We start from the raw sequence: 27,149 nt of genomic DNA on the forward strand, positions 1-27,149 counted from the left end.
TGATTGGTGTTGCGTCGTGACGTAACATGTGACGGCATAAAAGTGATGCTGTCACAACACACGCTACCCTCGCGATGAAGCAAGACGCTCTAAGGCCTAAAGGGGGCGTGGCAGAACGACGCAGTGTCTCGTTCCCTTCTCAGGGAACAAGGGTTACAGTCATAACCCGAGACGTTTTCCTTTCGAGGGAACACTACACTGCGTTGAGAATCGACACTTTGGGGAACGAGTGCCCACTAGGCCACCCACCGAATAGGCCTGTCCTGGAGTGAAACTGTTTAGGCACTCAGCAAGGACTGAGCACGTGTGCACCGGGTGTACTGGGAAGGTGGAGACTGTAAAATTTTATGAAAGTATGTGGGGTAGCCCAGCCGGCTGCCTCGCAGATCTCCTGAAGAGGTACTCCCGAAAGAAGGGCCCTAGAGGAAGCCATGCCTAGTTGAATGTGCCCATAAGGTAAAAGGTGAAGGCAAACCGCACACCTTGTAAGCATCAGTAATAGTCTGGACAATCCAGTTGCTAATAGTTTGTTTGGTTGCCGGGAGCCCCCTCTTAGGTGACCCAGAACACGATGTAGCCCGAAACGTTCAAAACGGCGGGACAACATATATATTTTATATACATTTATTTCTAAACCTGTCGACGATTGAAGTTACAGCGTCGGAGAACAGGCCAGTTTTCCTTATTGGAAAGTAGACTCGTAATTTTCACGAGAGAAAATTTGCCTCGACAAACGAGAGATCCGAGTCAAAGTTTCCGTATTGCAATGCAGACCTTAAATCTAACGCAAGATCGGCAAACGCAAGATCCGAGCCACTATAGATTCTGTATTGCAATGCAGATCTTAAATACGCGCTGCCTCAAGCACGCCAGCCGGGAGCGCAGCACTCTAATAGGAAGTGCTTTACAGTCAGCACAAGCAGCTCCCAAACAATTTACACACAAATAGGGTTGGGTAATAAATATCGATTTCTCGATATTAATCGATTCTCATTTTTACAAACCGATATCGATTCTTAAATCTCAAGAATCGATTAGTCATCCTGTTTCATTTGAATGAATGAGACATTGTATCGCGGCTGAGCGCATCCAACAAATCGAAATAATCTTTGTCCTTTGTTACTATTGATATGAAACAAAGTCTCAATTTTCAAATTACGTCCATTTTCTTTAAAAATTCAAAAACATAAATTGCGTTTTGCCGTTTTGGCGCTGTGGCGTGAGATCGCTCTGGCGCAGCTCCAGAGAAGCAGCAGCGCTGATCTCTCTTCCGGGTTAATAATACCAGTCACAGCGCGAAATAAACATGAATGAGCATCTGAACGTGTGTTAAAAGATAGAGTACAACTTATCTAAATCCCTATCATGTCACATTGATTCCCTCAATCAGTGTTTCAACCGTGGAAAGACGTCAATTAAACAGCTTGTAATCAATGCATGTATCGTCATATTTACCTCAGAAAACTCCACATAAACTCATTAGTCCACACTCGTTAGTGTTCTTCAATATTTAATGCATATTTCAATAAATCTGGCAAGTTTTTATGACAGCCACCATTTAAATGTTTATATTTCATATAATCTTCTTATTATAAAAATAAATAAAAGTGTAATTTAAGTGTCTGTATAGCTACAAAACAGTTAATTATTACCTTCATATTAGGCTAATGAAGCCTAGTAGGCTACAACTAGACATAGACCATAGTTTACAGCATTTAAGAGATTTGATTCCCTTGAGAAAAATTGCCATTTATTGTAACTGATATCCAAAATAATCGATATTGAATCAAATCGAATCGTAATCTAAATCGAATCGAATTGCAAGCTTGTGAATCGAAATCGAATCGAATTGTGAAATTTGTCTCAATACCCAGCCCTACACAAAAGCATGCTTCCCCACCCGTGACATAACGAGGGCAGAGATGCACACATCTTTTAAACTGGTCGCTGGCCATTTCTAGTTCAAACTGAGTGACAAACAACATCAAATAAGACAGACAGTTTTTCAACACAGAGCGCTTGCTGAAGAGCGAAAGCTAGCGTGTGTTGTGACAGCGTCACTTTTATACTTCCGGGTATGCCGTCACATGTTACGTCACGACGCAACACCAATCAGGATTGGATTAGTTTCATTCATACTTCAGAGGCGCACGCTTAGGGAGCGTCCCCAAAGTGTCGATTCTCGACGCAGTGTAGAGTTCCCTCGAAAGGGAACTCAATACAACTGAATGTAACTGAATGTAACTCAATGTAACCGAATGTAACTAAATGTAACTCAATGTAACTGAATGTATCTGAATGTAACTGAATGTAACTCAGTGTAACTGAATGTATCTGTATGTAACTTACTGAATGTAACTCAGTGTAACTGAATGTATCTGAATGTAACTCAATGTAACCAATGTAAATCAATGTAACAGAATGTAGGCTGAAGATAAAGCCATCAGAATGTGTAATTTAGATTTCAAAGAAAACGATTTGGAGGGCAAAGCAATAACAGAATAGGCTGAAGATAAAGCCATCAATAGGTGATGGCTTTATCTTTAGTCTGGATTTATGTCTGGAGTCTAAAACTTAAAATTAAATTAAATTTCCAATTCATGAATGCGTTGTAGTGATTCAAAGATAAACTATGTAAAGAATTTGGTGGGCGTATGTTTTTTTAAGCTGTATTTTTAATGTTTACCAATAGAGGGCAGTAATCAGATGTATTGCTGAATGAGTTCATTGCAGTCTGTAAAACATTGATTGCAGTATAGTATATTGTAGCAATGTATTAAATTAATATTTGTCTGTGATGAGATATTACATGCTTGAAGTTTTCCTGATTCTGGAACTCTTATAAAAACAAAAGTCAGTTTGGAGATAGTCTTAGTTTTGTGAGCTCAGCTGTCTTTCACAAACGCTCTATGATCTCACAAACTGTCAGCAGAGGGCAGACGTGTCTCAGATGTGATGTGAGCAACACTTTTTTTTAGCAAGTTAAAGAATAACACGGATATATCGCTTATTTCGTATATTTTCTTTACTATATACACTTTCTAAATGGTTATCTTCATCTCTTTTAGGTTCTTTAGAAGAATATATGAGCTTAAATGGTGAGCAGTTAGCAGCAGCTCGATCTCCAGTATTTGCCTGCAGTAAAGATACAGTAAGTTATTTTCTGTATTTGGCTTTTTTTAGACTGTTCAAAGTGCCTTTGATGTGTCTTCATAAGTAATTCTTGTTGATAAAATCAAACTGACTGACAGTTGCTGCACTTCAATAAATAATTATATTGGTTTGGATAGGCTAATAATCTTAATAGTGATCTTGCGGAGGATGCTGTCAGGCTTGTAGGCACAGAGAGATTCACAGACCTGACAGAACTAGCACATATCTGAGACAGAGAGAGAAAAAAAATCAAAGTGAGTGAGGATGAAGGGATTTTAGAAAAATAGTTATAAAAGAGCATGTACGTTTTTATAACAACTAGGCCTACGTGAGTGGAAAAGTTTCTTTTTTTTTTATTTTGAAGAGGAGAGTCAGGCCAATGAGAGGAGTCTCTAGCCTACAAAGAACAAAAACAAAATTTGAAAACATTATATGTTTAAATATTCAGTATTTCTGATATGATAGATGGCTGCAATCTACCCAAGGAAACATACAAAAATGTATATAATAAACAAAGAGAGAGGATACGAGCTGCAATATGTGTAGGATTGTACTGCTTTCATTGCGAGGTCACATTTAAATGCATGATATGATTTAATTGTTTAATTTTAAAGGAGAATTGTAATTCTCCTTTCCTTAATTCCCCCTTTTTTCACCACAATTTATGCTGACCTCTCATTAAAAGCCTTTTTTCATTTTATTTGCATAGTTACTCAAGCGCACTTATAATAATAATAATAATAATTTGTTACATTTATATAGCGCTTTTCTAGACACTCAAAGCGCTTCACATAGAAGGGGGGAATCTCCTCAACCACCACCAATGTGCAGCATCCACCTGGATGATGCGACGGCAGCCATATTGCGCCAGAACGCTCACCACACACCAGCTTACTGGTGGAGAGGAGACAGTGATGAAGCCAATTGGTGTATATGGTGCACTTCTCAAAGCTGTCTTTATTTCGGCATCGTCTTGATAAAAAGTTATCAACTATGCTCTGATTTCAAAGAGATCAAGCTCTGGAAACAGCTGTTAATGAGTTGTATTGCTTTCTTCAATTACTTGCATCGATTAAAAATCTTACTGATAAAACAGCAGTGTAAATATACGTATAACTTTTGAATAATGAATAATTTGTGATGGTCAATAATACATTTATGTGTACAGCAATAATGAAATAATTTTAAACTTACAATATTTCAAAATAAATTATTTTTTATTTTATTTTGAAAACCACATATAAAATGTCCCTACTACCTGACAGATAAGACTAAAATAGGTGTTTTGAAATCACTTGCTGTGTCCCAATTCGCATACTATCCGTCCTAAATAGTATTCGAAAATAGAATTAGTAGGCTACGTCCCAAATTGTAGTATGTTGAAATGAGTGTTTCAAAGATACCCGGATGGTCTACTTTTTCCGGCCAGAATCCGAACTGTAGATCGATGCACCATAGATATCTATATAAAGGCTAGATATGTCGTCCACGCTGCTGGCCAATAGAGGTCGACGTCTGCACCTGGCGGCCATCTTGTCACAGGTAGCTCGCTCACTCGTAACATTGTGTTAATGGTACATGTACTATTTAAATGACCATAACTTGCTCAATTTTCTACCGTTTTTTTAAACGGTTTGTTTTGTTATAAACGTCAGAGACGTAGTTATGACACTGCATACTTATGAATAAAAAGTGTATTAAATAATCATCCAGATAATTATAGCCACGTTAATAACGTTTGTAAGAAACCAAACCGTTCGTAAATCCGCCAAGATTTCAACGAGATAAGAGTATTTGTGTTCGTGCTGACCACTCATCTTACATCAGCTTGTCTGCGACAAGATGGCCGCCGGTGATGACGATGGAAACTCTGGCATAACACATCTAGCCTTTATATACATATCTATGCGATGCACACTCTAACGGCTGATATTGCCCACAAACCATTGCGCGTTGGACGAGGATTCGGTTAGAACTACAAACACGAGTAAAAAGTGTTAAAAAAAACTTCAGACACGTAGTCGATACGGAGGATGCGCGAGTCCCCGCGGTTGTGTAGAGAGGTTTAGATAAAGAGCTTTGAGTGATAAATTATCAGTATCTAACCTGACGAAAATGAATTTATTCAATGTTGTCCACATTATATTGCATTTGCAGGAGCATTGTGAACTTTTGTAAAGACACGTTTAGCCATTACGTTTTAAATGCATCATTATATTCAAATTGCAAACACGAGGAGAGCATGAAAAACCCACAACTGGCAGATGAACGTGCTCTCCGAAACGGTAGGAAATAAAATTAGATAGAATGGAGGATTTTAACTGTGACAAGATGATTGACAGGGCAGTTTACGGTGACAAGCTGCACGCAGCACGGCGACAGAGCTGTCCGTTAAAGATGACGTGATAGTATGTCCCAAAGCTTGCCCACTCTTTTGCTACACACTCAAAAGTATGTACTTTTTCCTCACAAAAAGAGTACATACTTTCAGGGCGTAGTATAAGTAAGCGAATTGGGGTGCAGCAACTGCCTCTTTGACAGCTAGGCCTTTAAAAAAAAAAAAAAAAAAAGGTAAGGGGAACGGCACACGCTTCTTTGATAATCAGAAACGCTCTCTGCCTTAGAAAACATCTCAGGGCACCTTTTTATACTTTATTCTTCTGAGTTTGACAACTCATCTTCTGCTGCTCAGATTGTTCTTGGACAATGTGCAAGGTGTTTTTGTAGTTTAGAATTTGAAGAATTCCCTGTGACTTGATAGGAATGATAGGAAACCCCTTATGGTGATATTATTCTAAAGCTAATAGTCCCAAGACAGCGGTCCGGTAATTGATAACCCCTTTGTAATGTTTTTTTCCTGTTGCAGCACTCAAGCTAAATGGATTATCTTTATCTGTTGAAGTGTGTGTCATTGAGTTCAGTAGCTCTGGCCTATTTCTGCTGGACATTTGAAGCGTTTGAGCTCTGTATTCTACCAGCAGTCTCCTGGGGTTTGGCTTTATGATACAGGTACTCTATCAGGCACTTTTTTCTAAAACACAAAGCATCCTGCGCAGATTTAAACTGTGCTTCAGCAGAAATCCTTGTTCCATTCCAGCAGTAAAAGTGTGTAACTGCGGAAGTGCTAAATCTAGTAGGCTATTTCATGATGCCCTTTGTTTGAATGTAATATTTAAAATATGACATGTCTGAGCCATGGTGCATGGGAATAAACATGCTCTCTATGAAAGTGGTCTTGCTTACAAGAAAGAAGGTTGGCTCTGTTCTGCATGTCCTAGTTCCCCCTCTTGCATTCCTGTCACTATACACTCCTAACTCAAAACATCTATCTTAATAGACTGCAAAACTAGAACTTAGTTTTAGTATTTTAGTTACTGTTACAGTTGCTGGGATTTTTACGCACAACCATTCCTAGGGTTTACATAGAATGGTGTGAAAAAGGAAAAACATCGAGTATGCGGCAGTCCTGTGGGTGAAATGCCTTGTTGATGCTAGAGGTCAGAGGAGAATGGGCCGACTTATTCAAGCTGATAGAAAAGCAACTTTGACTGAAATAACCACTCGTTACAACCGAGGTATGCAGCAAAACATTTGTGAAGCCACAACACAAACAACCCTGAGGCGGATTGGGCTACAACAGCAGAAGACCCCATCGGGTACCACTCATCTCCTCTACAAATAGGAAAAAGAAGCTACAATTTGCAAGAGCTCAACAAAATTGGACATTTGAAGACTGGAAAAATGTTGCCTGGTCTAATGAGTCTCGATTTCTGTTGACGCATTCAGATGGTAGAGTCAGAATTTGGCGTAAACAGAATGAGAACAGGGATCCATCATGCCTTGTTACCACTGTGCAGGCTGTTGGTCGTGGTGTAATGGTGTGGGGGATGTTTTCTTGGCACACTTTAGGCCTCTTAGTGCCAGTTAGGCATTGTTTAAATGCCACGACCTACCTGAGCATTGTTTTTGACCATGTCCATCCCTTTATGGCCACCATTTACCCATCCTCTGATGGCTACTTCCAGCAGGATAATGCACATATCACAAAGCTCAAATCATTTCAGTTTGGTTTCTTGAACCATGACATTGAGTTGACTGTACTAAAATGGCCCCCACAGTCACCAGATCTCAACCCAATAGAGCATCTTTGGGATGTGGTGGAACGGGAGCTTCGTCCCCTCGATGTGCTCCAAATCTCCATCAACTGTTACCATAACATTTCTAAAGAATGCTTTCAGCACCTTGTTGAATCAATGCCAGGTAGAATTAAAGCAGGAAGGCTATTTTCTGCAGTTTATTCTGTCATTTTGTTCTCTTGAATATATTTTGTAGGAGTGTGAACCGGTGTCATGTACAGTATACACAGTTACGTGCATGTCTTTGCATGTATCTGTGAGTGTATGTGTTTTGTAGGGTGGCTAGGATAATTGGATCGTTCAGGGTAAAGGACAAGGTGATGGATGACAGTTTACCAAGACTAAGATTGCACAAAATGGGATTTCAAAAAAAGAGAATCTATAGCCGCCTGCAGGAGTTAAGAAAGAGCTGGTCACGGGCTGCCAACAAGCGCCTGGCACTCAGCCCATCTCCTCTATTAGAGCAAGAGTGGCTTACAGCTACAAAACTGAGACAATGTGCTGTTTCTCACTTCAGCAGAAAGAGACCACAGAGCACTGAGATAAGCCACAATCAGATGCAGCACAGACCAGAGGAGACATTTCAAAGTGTCTTCTTAAGGAATTCATCAAGTTCTTGACGTTTATGTTCATGCCTGATGACCACCATTTAGGATAATTAGGAATGAGATTTTCATTATTAGAAAGTGTTAGGGCCTAATAAGAAGTTTATTGTTGAACCATTTGCTGCTGTATATGTCTGTGGAAAAAGAGAAAGGAAGTTATGGAGGGATAACAAACATGCTGGAAATAAAATAGTATGTCAACTGAGGAAATACGATCTACTGCTTTTAAATCCTACTGTTAATCTTTGGATTGACATGTCTGGATCACTGTCTGAAATGTGAAAAGTCTTCTCCCAAAAAGTTGCATATCCTCATTTGCTTTTGCATGTCCTCATCAGTAATATAGGGGAAAAATACATGTTATTGGATAAAAATCTCTGAGATTAAAATTATATTAGTTAGAATTCTTTTATAATTAACATATAGTAAGAGTGCGTTTTAAGTTATTTGAGTCATTAAAATTCCCCAATTTTTATATAGGCATATTTATTTATTTGTTTGGATCAATAACACTCATTTATTGATTTTTTTTTTAATTGATTTTATTTTATTTTTATTTTATTAATTTTTTTTATTATTATTATGGTGTGTGGTTTAACAGTAAAAACAGTAGATGGCAGCATGGCTTACCGTTTGGAAAGCTATAAATTCCTCATCCATGATTCCATCCAGATTGCCCAAGGCTACATGGGAATCGCAAAGTATGATGTCATCTGAATGGCGAATGAAAAAAAAGCTGGATTCCTAGATTCAGATTCTATTTATTCCACCACAATTCTGAAATGAAATTAATGACAAAGATCCATACAAATGTAACAGGAGTATGGGCATGAATTATTTGATTGTGTTATTTCCCTTTTCTTACAAAAATGCATGAAAAAATGGTTTAAATAAGCAATAAGTAATTGAATCAGTAGGACATAATTGATATGTAGGATGATGGAATGATTCAGTAATGTTGGCTGCAGGGTGGGCTGACCAATTTCATATCCTGCCAGGAGAGTTAGACTTCTGCGGCATTGCTATATCATAAATAAGCAGTTTCGTTCCCTTTAAGCTTTCAATGTGATTGATTTCACCCAGTGCTTCATTTGTCATTTTAAAGTGGATCACAGGGTACAATTCAGGCAACAGTTGCTTTAGTGCTGTTTAGTATTAATGACAAAAACAAACATTGGAGAAAATTAGCCTTAATTTGATGTACCCTCCGAGCCACCCCAGGGCTGATGAATTGAAGTTCAAGACACCGGCTGCATCTGAAATTGCATATTTCCTCACTATATAGTAGGTGAAAAACAGTATGTGACAAAAGAAGTTTGTCAGAATTCACAGTACTCATAAAATAATATTTTATATTGCAAAAAGTACCCGGATGACCTTCTACTTCCGGCAAGATTCTGAAATGTGCATAGGATGGACACTTTAAATCAGTTTTTATTCACATTTATTTGTATATTTCACAATATGAATATTTTATTAACAAAGTTCGAGAGGAACATGTTCAGATAATTAACATAATTAACATGGGTGGAGAGCATTCATTTAATCAACGATAAGAGGTAAATACAGCAGACCTACCTCCATTCGCTGACAGTTTATCAGCATCCCTCCATCACCTCTTCTCCATACTTCTAGTTCTAAATCACTTCTATACACGCGGGAGTACTCTGAGTTCGGGACAATTTCAGAGCTCATAGTCCTTCCCCCGGACATGCACGCCAAATGTGCATAAAGCATTACTCCATATGTAACTGTGAACACGTGAAATATCATTTCAAAGCAGCTTTACAGGAAATGTATGTGTCTATACATTACAATTAACAAACTTTACTATCCCATGAGGCCACAGTAAGATTTATGAATGGCAGTGAAGCAACGTGACTGATGCTGGTAGGTCACATGAAAGTGAAATGGTGAATGTAGTACATCCAGAATATTCATCTCATAATATATACTTTTTAGCGGATTACTTACCGAAAATAAGTGCCTACTCAAGAGAGCATGCATTTGCATTTTTATGTATGTAATTTGTATGTATTTGTCAGGACTGTGAAAATCTCAGTGCTTTATTGGAGTAAACTTGTTTATTTAATACAAATTATTTAATACATCTCAAAACTCTTCTTTTCAGGTCAAGAGCAGCAAATCCCAGTCCTGCTCTTGCGATGTGTCTATCATCTGTGGGGTGAATCCAGGTTGGAATGTCTGTTTGAGGCCAGGGTGCAAGAAAGTAAGCCCGCAGCTGTGGAGGAGTTTGGACCATTATCCCAGATCAAACAGGGCTCAGCAGGAACGGCACTAGAAAACACATTAAGCCTGCTATATGAGGTAAATATGCACTTGACATTAAATACAGGCTTATGGAATATTGAAATGCCCACATAGTGATAAAAGGCATTTAAACGATGTGCACATTAAACCACCGTAATCCATTATTATGGTAAAATCAGTATAAAAAAAAAAAATATAAAAAAATCTTATTCTTCTTAGCAGCAATAACAGCACTATTATAAAACACACTTGCGCTAGTTATGTGGCGACAAGATTGAATCATTGAATCATTCATTCAGTTTCTCAGAGACACCACACAGTTGATAAGAGTGCAATAGTCAGGTTCTGGAAGTAAAAACGCTATTAATTTTCTCCATAGGGACATAGATTATTAGCAATAACATATAAACCTTTAAAGACAGCCCTACCGTGATCTCCGAGGTTGTAAAATGATGGTATTTGTTTTTATTGAAGCTATCCGTTCACATTAGTTTAACTTATTTCCTCCCTATGCTCTCAAATGTAAAATGTTTTCATCAGTTGTATAATTATGAGTTTTAATTTCATTGTCATTTGCAATACATGATGGGATTGTAGTTATTTCCCTCATTATACTGTAGCCGTTAAGTACATAGTCTTGTACCTTGGTCTTTTTGTCTGATTTTCAAATCCGTTTTGCTTCAAATCAAAGAATTTAATGTTGTGATTCACCTTCTTAGCTGGTTGGTTTGGTTCATGGTTTATAAATAATGAAGACCTTTTTAAAATCCCAATGGGAAAACTAAAGATGCAAAAACACCATTGGAATCAAGGCTGCTGATAAAGTGGATGGGCATGCGCTGTTACATTCTATTCTGTTGTGGCTTTGTTTGGAATAATTTCCATTGCTATATTGTATCTAAAATGTAGGTTTCTCAATATTAACTTTTTTGAACTGCATGCAATATCACTCTCACACTTTTTTACATCACCTTCAACACCCCTTATGTGGGTATTTTTAAATGATAGACAGGCAGAAACTCATTGACCTTGAAGACTTTGATGGATGGAAGCCTTTCCTGATGTGGCAGCCCTAAGAAACAAGGTCCACTTCACATTAAATTACAGGAAAGGGGGCTTCAGATTCCATGTTGCTAAATCCTTTATGTTAGGTACTCCTTGGAGGAGCTGGAAGACATAACCTTGACATGATATCGTCAGCAGCTCAATGTGTTCACACAATGTAACAGGCTGAGAGTTAGTGAAGCAATGACTGCAAGGCACTAGAACAGCTGAGGTTGAATAGCATACAAAGATTTGATGTGCCTCCCTCATGCCTACAGTGCCCTGTTTTCATTCTGTCACTCACTTATGAATCTACAAGGCAGGGGCTGAGAGTAGGGTAAGCTTACGTCTGTCATTTTCCAAGTGTCTCTTGCCCTTGTACTCTATTATGGTATCAACGAGTCTCTTATGGAGTGGTAATCGTTACCAGCATATTGAAGTGATTTCTTTTAGACTCAGTGTGAGAGATCGATTCTGTTTGTCATTCCTGCCTGCTCGCCCATCTTACAGCGTGTGTATGTGTTGGTGCGTGGGTGCATGTGTTTTAGGTATAACCTACGTTCCCCTCAAAGATGGCAATATCCAAAATCATTGAACTTGTTGATCCTCGTGAGGAAAACAGCTTAGAAATTATACTAAGTTGTGTCTTTTGAAACTACAAAAAGTTTAGGGGTAGGGTGAAGGTTAGGGGATAGAATATACAGTTTGTACAGTATAAAAATCATGATGGCTAAAGTATCCAATTAAGTGTGTTTGTGTGTGTGACCCTATGTTAAAAAGTGAGCCTAATTCGTTAAACCTAATTCGATCATTTGTGCATGCACAAATTTCTGTGAAGAAACTTCATAATTTAGGAAAAAAAATTCAGGAACAACTGAAAAAGCACTTCAGGAGGGATAACAGAAGCTTTCATATTCACGCAATGTGCCAATAGCAGGCTAGGATATGATATATGGTTGCTTGGATTTGAAGTACTTCTGATTTGCAGGTGCTTCAGCAATGGAAGAATTAAAAAGACAGTAAAAAGTGTCTAATTCGTACTAATTTGTACAACCTCACTCGTACGAAATTCGTACGATTTGTCTAAACCCACGTGATGGGTAGGTTAAGGTTTAGAGGCGGATTAAGGGGTAGGTCATTCGTACGAATTCATATGAATTGGCCAATTCGTAAAATATGTACGATTTAGCAAAATCGTACTAACTCGTACGAATGAGGTCGTATGAATTGTTACGATTTAGCCACTTTTTAATCATTCGTCGAATTCGTACGAATTGGTCGTGAGAGGAACAACCAATCCGAGTGTCCTGAACTATGTATGCCTAAACTATGTATATATACGTAAATAAAAAAATCGAACACTTTGAGTTGAATAAATGTTTTAAGATCACATTTTATGTTAAATGTATTTCATCATATCAGTAGTAAGAAAAGTGTTTAATAGCTCGAGCTGTGAGGTTTTAAAGGGGTGATGAACTGAGAATAGCCTATTACTTATTCATTTTGATGTTTTTGAATGCAAAAACCAAGCGAACGTCAAAAGGTGACCTCAGACAACAATATAATACAATTTTAAAAGCCAATTCATGACCCCTTTAAAAATCTATTACAGCTGGTTATTAAGGGTTTGTAATCTGGGTCTATTATGTGTTTATTGTGTTTTAACTAGTTTTGAGAATAGCAAATGTTCCATTGCTTGAGGATCTTGCTGAAAGTCTTTACAGATTCATATGTTTGCTGAGATTGACAAAAAGGTTGGGTTGAGAGGAAAGCCCTTTTATGGTGATGGTTTGGGTGTGTTTTATGCAAATCACTAACCTCAGGAACATGGTTGCTTCTTTGGAATACTTCAAATTTATTAATATTAACATAGAACATTTTTCTTGAGACGTTATAAATACAAAACCACGTAATTATTAGTGAATGAAACCCATTGTCTGTGAATACACAAGTAAATTGTATGAGCATCTTGAGATGATGAGCTAATGTTTGTGCTGTTTCTCACTCTGTATCTCTTACCTTCTTATTTCCTCTGTCCTTCACGCTTGTGGCTCTTTGGGTTGTAATTGGTGAGATTGTGACGTGACCTCTGGTCTCCGTGGAGACGTGTCCTTCGAGACCTTTGCGTGTTCGTGTTGTGCAGAGGAACTCGGCAGATAAGTCATGCTACTGTATTAGTCACTGAGGCAGTAGTCTCAATGTCTTCTAGGCCTCTCTAAGGGTGTCAAAACTAGCAATGTAGATGTGCTTGTATTATTGTATTATTCATTTCATCTTTTTGTGTTTGGTGATGCTAATTTGGTAATACTCCACATGCTGTATTATCCTTTAGGCAAAGTTGTCTTGTTTGTGCACATACGCTATATGGAAAATGTGGCTTTAAAAGAGAGGGAGGGCAAAAAGAAATGGTCCCTTGAGTTCTCCCTCTGTGCTAAAGGGGAGGGAGAAAATGAGCATAGTAGATGGTTGCAGCATTCATTTTATCACCATGGGACTAAGGAACCATGTTGCATGGAAAGATAAATGCTTATCTTATGTTGTCTTTAAAACTTAAAGAGTATAAAATGAGACTGTCTTCAGTTTTCAATTGCTCTTACAGAGTGCAGCTATATTAGAGCTAAACATTTCACTGATTGCAGATGAATAACCACATATTTTTCTCTTGCAATCACACTAAAGCACCATTTCTCAGCTGATTTTGGACCTAGATTTTTCATTGAACTTATGTGGGAATCCAACACAGCACTTAAATGGTTTGTTTTACATATGTAAATAGATCTTTAACATCAAACATCGAAATTAATTTGCATACATGCATTTAGCAGGTGCTTTTATTCAATAGATGAACAATTTAGCAGGTGCTTTTATTCAATAGATGAACAATGCACAGAGGTAACAATATTTATAGTGTACATTTGATATTAACTTTTACTTATTAGGCCAATAATATGCAAAAATATTAGTGTTTAGTTTCTAGATGTCTCTCATGAAGGTCATTGGAGCTGTCACAAACCACTAAACTAAAGAAAATGTGTTGTGAAGTGATGCGTGGCACAATGTGTTCAGATATGCAGCTCAGTTCTGTCTTTTGACTTTATTTACAAGTGCAGGAAAATGACTCTGCAATATGGAGGGTTTCTCATATCCATTCATTTTCTCACATTGGAGGGCAAACTGTTCTTATAGCAAAGTACTGTATTGCTGATAGCTAATAGCAAATTACTTTATTGCTGATAGCTTGCTGCCTTGGATAACTTTGGCTGTATACTTATAATTGAGGCTGGATGTATGTGGATAATGAGGCCTGAGATGTGCCTGTGGATACTGTTGTTTATTCATATTAATTTTCACTAGTAAAAAAAAAAATTTATTATGGCAGACACTATTGACATGCTAACAACACTGTTTTGCAGGCAGCAATTTGGACTGGATGTAAAAACATAACAATAAATATGCAAAATTATTATAGATTATGTAACATGTGTAATAATACCTATTTATAATAATAATAACGAAAGATCAAGTTCAAGAATAGTTAAACTGTCTAAAACAAAATAGTATTCTTCAATGCTTTCAGTGTTATGTTTACTTATTTACCAAATAGTGACACTGACATTCTACAGTATTGTAGGCATAAAGGCCAATGTTATCAAGCTGTTCATGCATCTCAATCTTTTGACAAAATAAAGCAGAGAAACACTGGGGGTTCCATAAGTCTCTCTGTAGGTTTGAAGCACATCCCCAATGTAATTAAAAGCTTTGATTAAAAATCTATCATTCTGTCAAGCACTTCTGCCATAAAAAATTAATGAGTGAGTCTACATCATCACAAACAGCTCTAAAGCACTACTGAAGCTGAATAAATTCACATTGCAGTAAAATGACTTTTTTCTCCCTCAGAACACAGATTTACTCTTCTGCTGATATGAATGCAGTCAGTGTGGCATAATATATCTAAACAATGTTAATGATTACAGCAAAGTGTGAGTTTAAATGTGAATTTATGTCTACAAAGAATCTGGACTGCTAGTGTGTGAATGGAGTACTGGACTGGACTATACTAGAGAACCATTCTTTTGCTGTATTAAATGTCTCGCCTCCTGTCTCTCTGTAGGTCACTTTTTTAGTTTCTGATCTCACGTGTTCAATACCTCATTCTTTTTCTCTTCCACTCTCTGACTTACAAACTCACTTGCATTTTAAAATGCCAAATAATGGATGGAAACAAGGGAATTACCAGTAGCTGGTCAAATGGTAAGTTTAGAAATCTCTCTTTAAAGCAATCACTGTAGTCGCTTCAGCATTCTCTTCAACAGGATTCGAATGGAGGAAGCAGTGGATATGCTTCCCAGCTTTGATGTATTCTTCACTAGGCTCCGACTAAGAGAATGAAATAAGTATAATTTACAGCTTTAGCTGGCTCTTCATTGAACTCAAGTAGAGAGAAGGGAGGTGAGTACACTTCACAGCTTTAGCGGCTCTTCACAGGATTCAGGCAGAGAGAAGGGAAGGGAAGGGAGTACACTTCACAGATTTAGCAGGCTCTTCACTGGACTCAGGCAGAGAGCAGGAAGGTGAGTCCACTTTACAGCTTCTAGCAGCTCTTCACCGGACATAAGCAGAGAGCAGGAAGGTGAGACTTCCCGGTTTTAACAGGCTCTTCACTGGACTCCCCCTGCAGGCTTTGTTCCTAGGAGCAGGTCAACAGGTAGACGCATGTATCTCCCAAACATCAAGAACGGAGCATCAAGGGAGCTCTTTACTCGCTTTAAAAAGCATCCACCGGGGGCAGATCTGGACAAAAGCTTTAACCGTCGCTTCCATCCTGGTCCAATCAGCATCAATTCTTGTCCTTGGTGTCCCATATACGTAAGTATGGTAAGCCTGCAATAGTTACGGGGTCCTGGATGGAACGTCAAATCACCCCGTCACTCAACCAAAGTCTTTTCCACTGCCCCAAAAGTCGCCTCCCCGTCGAGGTCTGGGCCTGTCTTTCTGTGGCCCCAGGCAAAAAGCCCCGATTCAATTAAGACTGCACCCTTGCCAGACCTTCATCCTTCCCTTGTAGCTCTCTCCACTCTCCAGTGTCCCAACCCCAGCTAGGGGGCACCCTGTCTTGGCGGAGTCCGGGGGCCTCCACTACCCCCACCATCAATCCGTCTTTAAGCTCTGGGGAAGGAGCCGACGCTACGCCGCTCTCACCTGTCATCGGGAGTCTGGACAGCACATCTGCTAGCGTATGAAATGGCCCTCTCAACTCCCTGTTGTTGCTGTGCCAGCACGGCTCCCAATCCTGCAGTACTGTTATCAGTGCATAAGATTAATGGCTGGGAAAAGTCAGCATACGCCAGGATTGGGGCCCGCAATAATTCCTGCTTAAAGGCTCCGGAAAGCGGTTTCACACGTCCGATCCCAAAACACAGAGGGGGACCCTCAGCTACGGGAACACCCAGTGCCCGTGAGGAGTTGATTTAAGGGCCTGGTGATTTCTGAAAAGCCTTTAATGAAGCACCTGTAGTACCCCACGAAGCCCAAAAAAGACCTCACTTGCCGAATGGTCTTGGGCGGCTCCCAATCCTGAACTGCAGACACCTTCTCTGGGTCAGGAGAAACCCCTGCAGCACTAACACGACTCCCCAAGAACTTCACCTCCTTCTTGAATAGCTGGCACTTGTCCGGACGTAGCTTCAACCCATATTTTTCAATGGCCTGGAACACTTGTTCCAGGTGAAGCAAAAGGGAGGCGAAGTCTGGAGAAAACACCGTAACATCATCCAGGTAGAGCAAAGTAGATTCAACCAACTGTCCTCCCTGGCACCACTGCATCAGTCGCTGGAAGATCGCAGGGGCATTGCACAAGCCAAATGGCATTATGTCCCACTCAAAGAGCCCGAAGGGGGTGGTAAAAGCAGTTTTCTACCGATCCCTCTCCTCTACCTGGACCTGCCAGTAACAACTGGCCAAGTGTAATGTGGAGTACCACGCAGCCTGAATCTCTGGTAGTCCACACAGAACCTCCAGGCATCCGTCTTCTTCCGTACCAGAACAATTGGACCCGCCCAAGGACTGCTGCTCTGCAGGATGATGCCTCCCTCCAACATTCCTTTCAACAGGGTGTGGACCTTGGTATAGAAGGTCGATGGTACAGGGTGATACTGTTCCCGGCAGTTTAACAACACCAGTACAACCATAATCTTCATCATGAGTGGAAAACACATGTTGCCACTTGGTCAAGAAATAGCGGAGCTGACGTTGTTGATCCTCCTCCAGACCCTCTCCCTCCAGGGAGTCTCCCCCAAGATGGTCCGGCATTCCATCCTCCAAGAGATCTGGCCTCTGTTCTTCCTGCTTACGGCCATCTCCACCACCGCAGGGCTCACTTGACTAAAGCAAACATCCTTGCTTTCCAACAGTTGTAGAGGACTCGCTGAGGTAACTCGGGCCAAATGGTGGTGGGACCCTGGTCATCCCACTGAAACCTGGGGCCATCCAGGACGATGTCCGGGCTCCCGACTGCCATCCGAGTAAGTCTGTTCATGTACCACAGGCACCCCACTGGGCTGACCCCGGCACAACTCCTCTAGGAGAGTTTTAGACAACTCTGCCATTTGTCATTTGGGTTAGACTTCATCTCCCAAACCATAGTCAAGTCGTCCCTTCAATCGAGCAAACTGTTCCCGCAACTTCAATGAGAATGCCTGCAAAGTTTGCTGAAAGTCCCTGCTGAAAGTTAAAGGACTGGGCCCTGAGGGCAGCTACTAGGTTTGCATCGCCATATAACTCAGTCAGAAAATCAAAGATGGCTTTGAACTTCTCTTTTAGCTTCTCCTTCTAATGACCTTACCACGAACTTTACTTTCTATTGATTGCTCAGTCCATGCAAGCCCGCCAAATATTCCGCCTGCGTCTTCCAGTCATGAAGGCTTAAATTCAATCCAGGATTTAATGAAGGCTTAAATCACCTCCATATCTCTGCGCCCGAAGGGGGGTCCCATGAAAACCTTCGTACTTCGTCGTCCGCCATTTGTGAATCTACGGCCACTCCAACACACGGGGGTAAGAACCCTGCCGAATGCACCACTTTTGTTACAGGTCGGGGTAGATGCTGAACTAACCGGCCATCAACCCTGACATACACCAGCAGGCAGGACAACAAATGGTAAGTATAAAATCTTTTTATTTATTTTATTACCTGTTTGCAATTCCACTCATCAATCCGTTCATTCGCGCATACACACGGAACCGGCAATCTCATCGGTCTCCCGCCGGAAGCACTCCCCATAGGAAACTCAGGTTCAAAACCTGGAATCAAAGGTTCTGCTTCAAAAGTTTTGCCTCCAAAATCGTCACCCGTGACACAAGTACAAGACTTGCTACTGCCAATAAGCACTAGACACACTGCTGTGAGCAAGTAAGACATGCTGCTGCTGTACAATATACAGCATACATGAATTACCTGCAATAGATTTAAATAAAGGTGTAGCTGGGGAATGTGGAGGGTTTCTGAAAGCGTGCCGCAACTGTTACAGCAATGGTAACCAGTTGAAGGTTGAGCAGCGAGCTCATTGGCTACTAATACAACAACAACTAATCAGCTGTGGCCTATAGAATGATGTGATTGCAAGCAGGTTGAGGACCTATCAGCCTGTTCCATCTAGAGTTTCATGACAGGACTTTTTATAACAAAATAGCTTTTTTTAAATTGTGAAATTAAATTAAGTGTAAGCCTTGGTAAGTTTAAGCAACAATGAATATTATGTGAATGTAACGCTCATAACTTGTTACAGCACTGTCTGGCACAATCAAGATGTGAATAAAATCGAGAGGTCGAAATCTATGCACATTCCCCTTGTATCCTTTTTTCATCCTTTATTGGCCTTTGCAAAGCTTCATGTTTTCATGGCAGCAAAGGATGTGTTTTCTTTATTTGTGCAGTTGGTGTAGATGTGTTTTGTGTAACACACACATGCTCCTCCATGTGCTACGTCTGTTCCCACAGAATTAGAAGTTTGGCTCAATGTCATGGTGCAAAGGACCCTTGGTTGAAATTACTCCAAACCATCCCTCAGGACATGAATTTGAATAAATAAATTGATGAAATAGCTGTCCAAAAAGACTACAGTATAGCACAATAAATATGTCCAGCAGGTTACTCTCTGTTCTGTGTTTACCTGCTACTTTGTGTAACTTTCTAGGGTATAATGACATCATCCAGTGAGGTGACTCATGCTGACCTCTGAGACACATTGTCATTGGACGCTCCCAGGCAGCAGGTCACAAAATTCAGAGCAGACATATGGCCACGCTGTGCCCTACCAAATGCTCAGAGAGAGGTTTAGGCCCTGCTCCAGGACCCCAAGCCAGCTACTCTGGGCATCTGACCCCTATCTCAGCTCAACGGATTATGCTGATTGGTCGGGAGAACAGAAGGGTCACTGGAATGGCCACAGGGCCCAGAGCTCCGGCCTGATAACTGTGATTCACTCATTACAGAAGCACTGTTTAGACTCGCAGAGAGAGGGAGGGATAACCTAGAGCAAACCACAGAGAAAGCAAGAGAGCGACAGAGCGAGTGGACAGAAGAACAGACAGATGGGTCACCGGAAGGGCTAACAAATGCACAGCTTTGACCTGTTTTCAGTCATTTACTTATTACGGTAACACTTTTCAGACAGTAGTAGGTAGGATTCAAAGTTGATTTATTACAAGTAAAGGTTCTGTATAGAACCTTAAAGGATTCTGTTTGGCGCTTCATACAACCTTTTAGGGGTTCCTATCATGGGTTATTTTATGGATTTAGTTTATTATATAAGTAGAAATTATTTTAAATTATAATATTTTAGTATTACCAATTTTTGCTTAGTTTCTGATCAAATAAGTACACCCTTGGCAAGCTTAAGAGACAAAAAACAGAATCAGCTGATTTAATTTGAACACACCTTCAGCAACATTTATCAAGTATATAAATCAGACAGCCTTGGCAGTAGGTGCTTACACAAAGACTTGCAGTGCTAAGAAGTATTTTTCCCCCTTTTTTCTGGCTGACATTAAAATGTAGTTTGTATTTTCATTTAAGCTTGCCAATATATTCTGCTCTTGCTGCAAACAAAGCTGGGGGAAAGTTAGTGGTCTTATGAAGCCTGTGCACAGTGTGAAGTATTTGGCTTGAGATTATTCACATTCTCATAAAAAATGAAAGAAAAAATGCTTTTTGTATATAGTTGAAGTATTATTGATTTTTCTGGATTTAGATTTAACGAAGATGATCATGCATTTCAATGCCCGTTTCAACGACCTGAATCACGCATAAATATTGACTAGTTTAGTTGGTTTAAATAACCTTTGTTTGTTTAGTCAGAATTTGGCAGCTGATGCACCCACTGCTGTGTCTGGCAGTTTGTTTCCTGTCATTTATTTTTATTTCATGTTATTCATTTTGAGATGATGTTTCGAGATGTTCATTTTGAACAAGAGAAAAATTGAGTAATATAATTGGCTCATTTCTTGCTCTCAGTTAGACATGCTCGTAATAATTTTTTAAACAGCATGAGCTGAGATTGCTTGTAAAATTGCATAATTGGAAACACAAAAGAGACCCAGTGTAGTTCACACACACATAAACAAGATCCTTACGTTCATTTGCACCTCCCTCTCTTTTTTGCTATTGGGAAATTGCTGTAAAATTTGTGTTATACAGGTATGTCATGCTATTCGGTTCATTGCTTTTCTCAGACAAGTGTGAGAGGTTCGTGATGTTGCCCTGCAGCTCTTCTTAGCTGCTCAACTAGTTTTATCCCACCTATTTTTCTTCATTTAACATAAAGCTCACAAATGCTCTGAGCTCTCATTGAGGAATGTATTACATAAAGTATACAAATCGGTATATTTTTAGTATATTTGCCATTTCTTTACATTTTTATATGACTGTGATGTTCTGACTAATTATCTAATGTATCTGTGGTGTTCCATTAACAAACATTCATTGTGGGTCAGTGGAAGAACATATATAGCCTATATCTTATGGGGAATGGATGGGGGAGCTGGCCCAATGCATTCTGGGAGCAGGTTGAGAGTGGGCAGGGGACAGCGTGACCCAGATCCATCCGTGCTCTTGTGGAGAGCAGGGTTAAGGGCCAAAGAACATGCTGCACCACACGGCCTCTATTCCCAGACTTGTAATCTAAAGGTCACTGCTTTTAATCAGAATGGGGGCCTGTAACGTCCATTCATGATGAGAGAATGTTGTACAGAAAAAAAATATATAGGTTTATATATTATATGATAAACAAACAATATCAAATGAAAATTCACACTATTTTCTAAATGCATGTTATTGATAAATTTGTAAAGGATCTATGCATAGGTTTAAATTTCAATGTTAAAAAAATCAAAGTAATAATTTGATCTACCTGTGAAACTTGTGCCTGACTTTGCCAATCATGTAGTCTGCACCTGATTGAGAGTTCACATTCAGATCTGCTTCCATCCAATCAACAACCGATGGTTAGAACCAAGTCCCTTCCCTACATTTTATTCTTTTTCAATATAGTCTGTTTTACTTGAATGTACATCATAACATAAAGAAAAGAAAAGATTGGTTGTCATTCCTTTTCATTGCATCTTCAAATGTGTGCAATGTTTGGAGTAAAAAAAAAAGCTAATTGTCACTATATCTACAGTATATAGACTTTATATCTCACTATTTCTCTTATTTATCATTTTATATAACAATATAACTATATATTTCACTGTTTTTTCTTTTTATTATTGTGACTTTATCCCTTAATTCTGACAAAATTTTTATATTATTTCACACTTGTTTATTTTTCATTTTCTCTCAGGCAGAAATGGTCTTCCATAAATAAACACACCCCTATGAGGCTTAAAATGCTTTTTAAATATTTCGGTGAGTAGCTAAAATATCCAAATGTTGCTAATTAAAAAAAATACCCCGCAACGTACATCAGCCCTCATTACTCACACTGTCTATCACAGGGTCAAAGCCTAGGTATCTCTCTCTCACTCTGCACACACACACACACACGCACACACACACACACACACACACACACACACACACACACACACACACACACACACACACACACACACACACACACACACACACACACACACACATGTGCATTGACAAAAGCTGTAACATGCTCTCACTTTCTCTCTCGCACAGACACACACACACACACACACACACACACACACACACACACACACACACACACACACACACACACACACACACACACACACACACATGTGGGAAATATTGCAGTGAAATGGCCCCAGGAAGTGTTTGGAAGTCAACAGTGTAGTGAATAAATAATGAATGCATCTTTTGCACACATCACCCTGTTGTGACAGTTTGTCTTGTAACATTGCTCTCTGATTTAGAGGGGTGAACATGGAGTGTAGCTAAATGTTGGATGAGAGAATAAGGCCATTGGGAATCTGACTGCAGATGAAAAAGTGTTTTTGAGAGGTAAATGCAGTTATCACCCAGGATAGTGGAGGGCGGCTGCTAGCACATCTGTTTCATAAAGGGATAATTCACTGATAATGTGATTGGCTTTTGGCCACACTGTCAACATGCCAGCTATGCTTCAAATACAGAATAGGTGTGTGTGTGTGTGTGTGTGTGTGTGTGTGTGTGCGTGTGCGTGTGTGTGTGTGTGTGCAAAGCATCCTGCAGCCTTTCTCTACGTGCTCTGTAATTGTTGTCTCATGCTCACTGTTCTTTCCAGCATTTGATTTATACAGCAAAAGACACACACACACACACACACTGAAGCACCAGGTGTTCATCATCACTGTGTCTTTACATAAAGTTTGCTAACTTTTATTGCCTATTATTTTCTGAGCCATAATAAGTTTCTTTACTATGGTTGTAAATCCATGTTGAGATGAGGGATGTAGAAATGATTGGAGAGAGTGTGGGTGTGGGTGATGATTTAGATTGCTCTCAATTGTCAATGCATATTCACATTGGAGAAAGTGGTTTAATTGAATGCACGGATGTAAAAATTCTCGCTCATACCAACAAGTTTTATATATATATATATATATATAGCCAATAACCTGGTACAGTGTTACTTTATGCTAATTTTTACTATTATAAAATTAATTAATTATTTAATATTAATAATGTAATACCTTGAAAAAAGTTGTATATTTTAATATGAAAGTTTTGTTAGTTTTTTTTTTTCATTTTTTTTAGTAATTCTTTGTAATTTAGTAATTGCCAGTGCAACTTTTGGTAATTGAAAAAACAGATTTCAATTACCAAATTTTAATGTAGTTTTAGTTAACAAAAACACTGAAATGCTTGATATTCAAATTCTATATTATTTTGTCTGAATAATTAATATTATATTTAATAATTCTATGTGAGGTGACAGTGAATGAATGGACAGTTCTGCAGATGTCTGACCTGTATAGTTTAATTTCTGTTTACGGGAAGCCTTGAAGCACAGAGTCTTTGCCTTGAGTTGAAAGTAATGGTGACTGATGATATCATTAGATTATAGAGACCTCACAACACAAGGCTGATAAATTGAAATAGCAGATCCTTGAGGAAACATGTCTCAGTCCTGTCTGCAGTATAAATGTTGCCTGAATTGTTATGATGATGGCGACAAGAGAAGTGAATCACCTGTCTTGGTTTAAATGGTCAGACCCAATATAAGAGGAAGCTTTTCACATTTACATTCACATTTATATATTTAGCTGACACTTTTATCCAAAGCGACTTACAATTGCTATATATGTCAGAGGTCGCACGCCTCTGGAGCAACTAGGGGTTCAGTGTCTCTTTACCCCTGGTAAAGAGTGCCCCTCTGGAGCAAATCAGGGACACATTGGTGTCTCACAGTGGATTTGAACCCTGGTCTCTCACACCAGAGGCATGTGTCTTACCCACTGCGCCATCACCACCCCACACGTGTTTTTCAAATGTAACGTACAGTGGTGATTATAAAATAATCGCTCAGGAGCTTGGGATTAATAATGTTCTTTACACATATGTATTATAAGACACATATTGTTAGGATGTACCAACGGCCAGAGGTATAAATGACTTGACAAGGGCAGAAAAACACAGTCCAGTGTGGTTTTAATTTCATAAGGTGCAAAAAAAAAATCAAAATCCAACAGGAATAGGAAAGTCTTAGAAAAAACAGATTATCAAAAATGATAACACCAAAGAAAATAAATCAAAATTGTTTTACATACACGAATGTAAGTTGGCTATGCCAATGTACAGGCCCACAACCACAAACGAGCTTCAACCTCTCTACACCCACCTTCTTCCCTAAAATGGCTGCCTGTTTTGTACAGTAGGCCTAAACTCTTACTATTTTGGGGAAATGCCATTTTAGGAAGAAGAGTTGACAAGACATAAACAAACAAATATATATAGCCTCATCAGTAGGCAGGTATAGGAAAAGTGCAATGGGGTTGGTGGCAAAGAGATGGATGCATAGTATCTTGAGAGCAGCTTAAAAACAATGACCTGCTAGGACAGAAATCATTTTTAATTAAATGAGCTTGTGGAACATTTAGAGAGGGTCCAATCCAGAAAAAAATGCCAGTACAGATATCTAAATACATAAGTAAAGGGAGCACTGTTTATTGTGCTGCTCCATAGAATATTACCTACTAGGCTATATCATCATCTCTACTTGGATTGGGTCGGTGCTTCCTATGAACTAGTGTAATTTTGCCTAAAAGCATGTCATTGACTCTTGCCAGTGGGATTTTCTTAGAGTCTAACCTTGAAGAGTGCACTCAAAGAATCCCAGTATAACGGTGTGTAGTCACCCTCATGTCTTGATTCAAGAACAGATTTCTTTCCTTGACTGGTCGCTGACATTTCGCTCACTCCTGGTTTAATTTGTTAATTTCTAGGCTGACCTGCAATTCAATTCCATGTGGCCTTTCACAAGCCTGAGTCTTAACTGAGAGGTTTATAAGTGCCATTTATCAGATAGCACAATGGAAGCCACAGCATAGAAGAACCCCAGAGAGCTCCTCATATTGGAAGCTGATGAACATACCCTCATGCATGGGCAGACACATTTGAAAAGCCATTGACATTTTAATTAGCACTGAACTGATGTGAAAATACAGCTATTATAAGTGTATTTTTAATGTGCTCTGTGAGGTAGTTATGAATGCTGTGAAAGTTGAGATATGGACCAGATAGAGGGAAGAGTCATACAGCTCAATAAAACCAGTGGGCATACTAGGGGAATAACACATATAAATGGCACTCTGAAGAGCTGTATCTTCTTGCAAAAGGACAGGACACCGCATTTGATAGGAACCTAGTTCCAGCCTTTCAGCTGCTTTAGAATTGTGTTTATCCTACTTTGTTCTTTGTGGATAGCAGTTGCTTTTTGTTGTGAAAGAGTGCAGTACTGAAATGCTCTGTTCCAAAACTTGATTTTACTCAATATTTGTGCTGACGCTTATCAGTTTACCAGGCCTTTAGCTTAGCAGCATGCTAATATCAAACCATTGATTTTTTTTCCCATAGTATACTATGTGTGTGGCATTTGGTGTCGCTGCCTTGGTAGAGCAACCAAATCGGTCACGGTCACTAATAAGAGTCGTTCTTTCAAATTAAAATGTTTTTCAAACCAAACATAAGTCCTGTTCACTACAAAATTAATTTTCAGTATGAAAATTTGGTTTGAAAAACATGTTAATTTGAAAGAACGACTAATGCGTCCATTTTTAGATCGACACAAAAATTTGAATGCCATCAGTCTGACCGATGCTCAAGAACAGTCTATTTTGCTTAACAACAGTGAATAGCAGTGGAACAATCCGGAACTAGCTCTCTTGTCTCTGAATTCTTATATAAGGTGCTATTTGATAAACACCATTTTGAATAGAAAAATCTAAACGCCTGTTTGAAAATATGTAAATTATGTTTGGGTTATTTCTTCTCTGTAGCAAGCTGATTAGAAACAGAAAGTTAAGCATTGCTTCATTGTGTAACATAATAACCAGGGTAACTTCTATATTTCGGCTTTTTCTATGTGTGCCACCTACTTTCAGAAAATGAAATTGCTTTTTCGTTCAGCCCGTCTGCTGTTTTTTTTTTTTTTTTTTTTTTTTTTTTACATATCGGTCTGAATGGACAAATCACATGCGACAAATGGACCAAATGTTCGTGATGAACATTCAGGTATTCTTATAGGCTTAGCAACATGCTAAAGTCAAACTCTAGTCTGTTGGGATGAATTGTTTTCTGTGCGGAATACTATTTAGGTCCTGCATGAAGTTGCTGTCTACGGGTATGTAGAATCCTTTCTAGAGCTGTTTCTTTGTGTTCTCAACTTGTCACTCATTCTAAAGAGGAGTCCAGACAGTTGCTGCACTTCCTGCTCTGTGCCTGAGGAAGAGGAGAATGGTAAGGAGGAAGAGGTGATTAGGATGCTTGTCTGAAGTGGCAGCAGGTAGTTGGGGAAGTGAGGCACAATTACCCACAGAGAGTGAACATGACAACTCCTGTCATGTCTGTCTGCAGAAGCTTTCCTCTAAGCTATTCCAGGAGAGAGCCACCATGAAATGTCACGTCGTCTCCTCCTACCCTACCGTGTCTACCTCCAACACTTCGGCATGCTGTCCTGTGGCGTAAAGCCCAGACGTAGGAAGATGGAGGAACCCAAACGGCCTTGAGGGTTCAAACCATTTAGGACAAAACAAAACTGTAGATGAATAGTCTAAGCCATTCACCATCAAAACTGTGCATACTGACATCTCAAGGACACAATATGAATACGAATTAGTCAGAATTCAATTAACTATTAATTTCAAGGCATAATGGAGTTGATCTGTGTGTACACTTTTAGCAGGACTTGCGCAGTCATCATTGATTGATTCTTGGCTCATTGTCTTCTCTCTGTTTTGTACTGTG

At 39.3% G+C, this 27,149-nt stretch overlaps 1 protein-coding gene across 1 annotated transcript in view; it reads left to right on the top strand.

The window, feature by feature from the left end:
• The first annotated feature begins 10,082 nt into the window (after nt 1–10,082).
• soul2 (heme-binding protein soul2) overlaps nt 10,083–27,149 on the top strand; it is a 102,666-nt gene continuing 85,599 nt past the window's right edge. The window contains exon 1 of the mRNA XM_039672415.2: nt 10,083–10,222. Coding sequence (XP_039528349.2) covers nt 10,218–10,222 — 5 coding nt within the window. The 5' untranslated portion in view covers nt 10,083–10,217. The remainder of the gene's footprint in view (nt 10,223–27,149) is intronic.

The sequence above is a fragment of the Pimephales promelas genome, chromosome 11 (assembly GCF_988280905.1).
Source record: "Pimephales promelas chromosome 11, fPimPro1.hap1.1, whole genome shotgun sequence".
Classification (NCBI taxonomy): domain Eukaryota; kingdom Metazoa; phylum Chordata; class Actinopteri; order Cypriniformes; family Leuciscidae; genus Pimephales; species Pimephales promelas.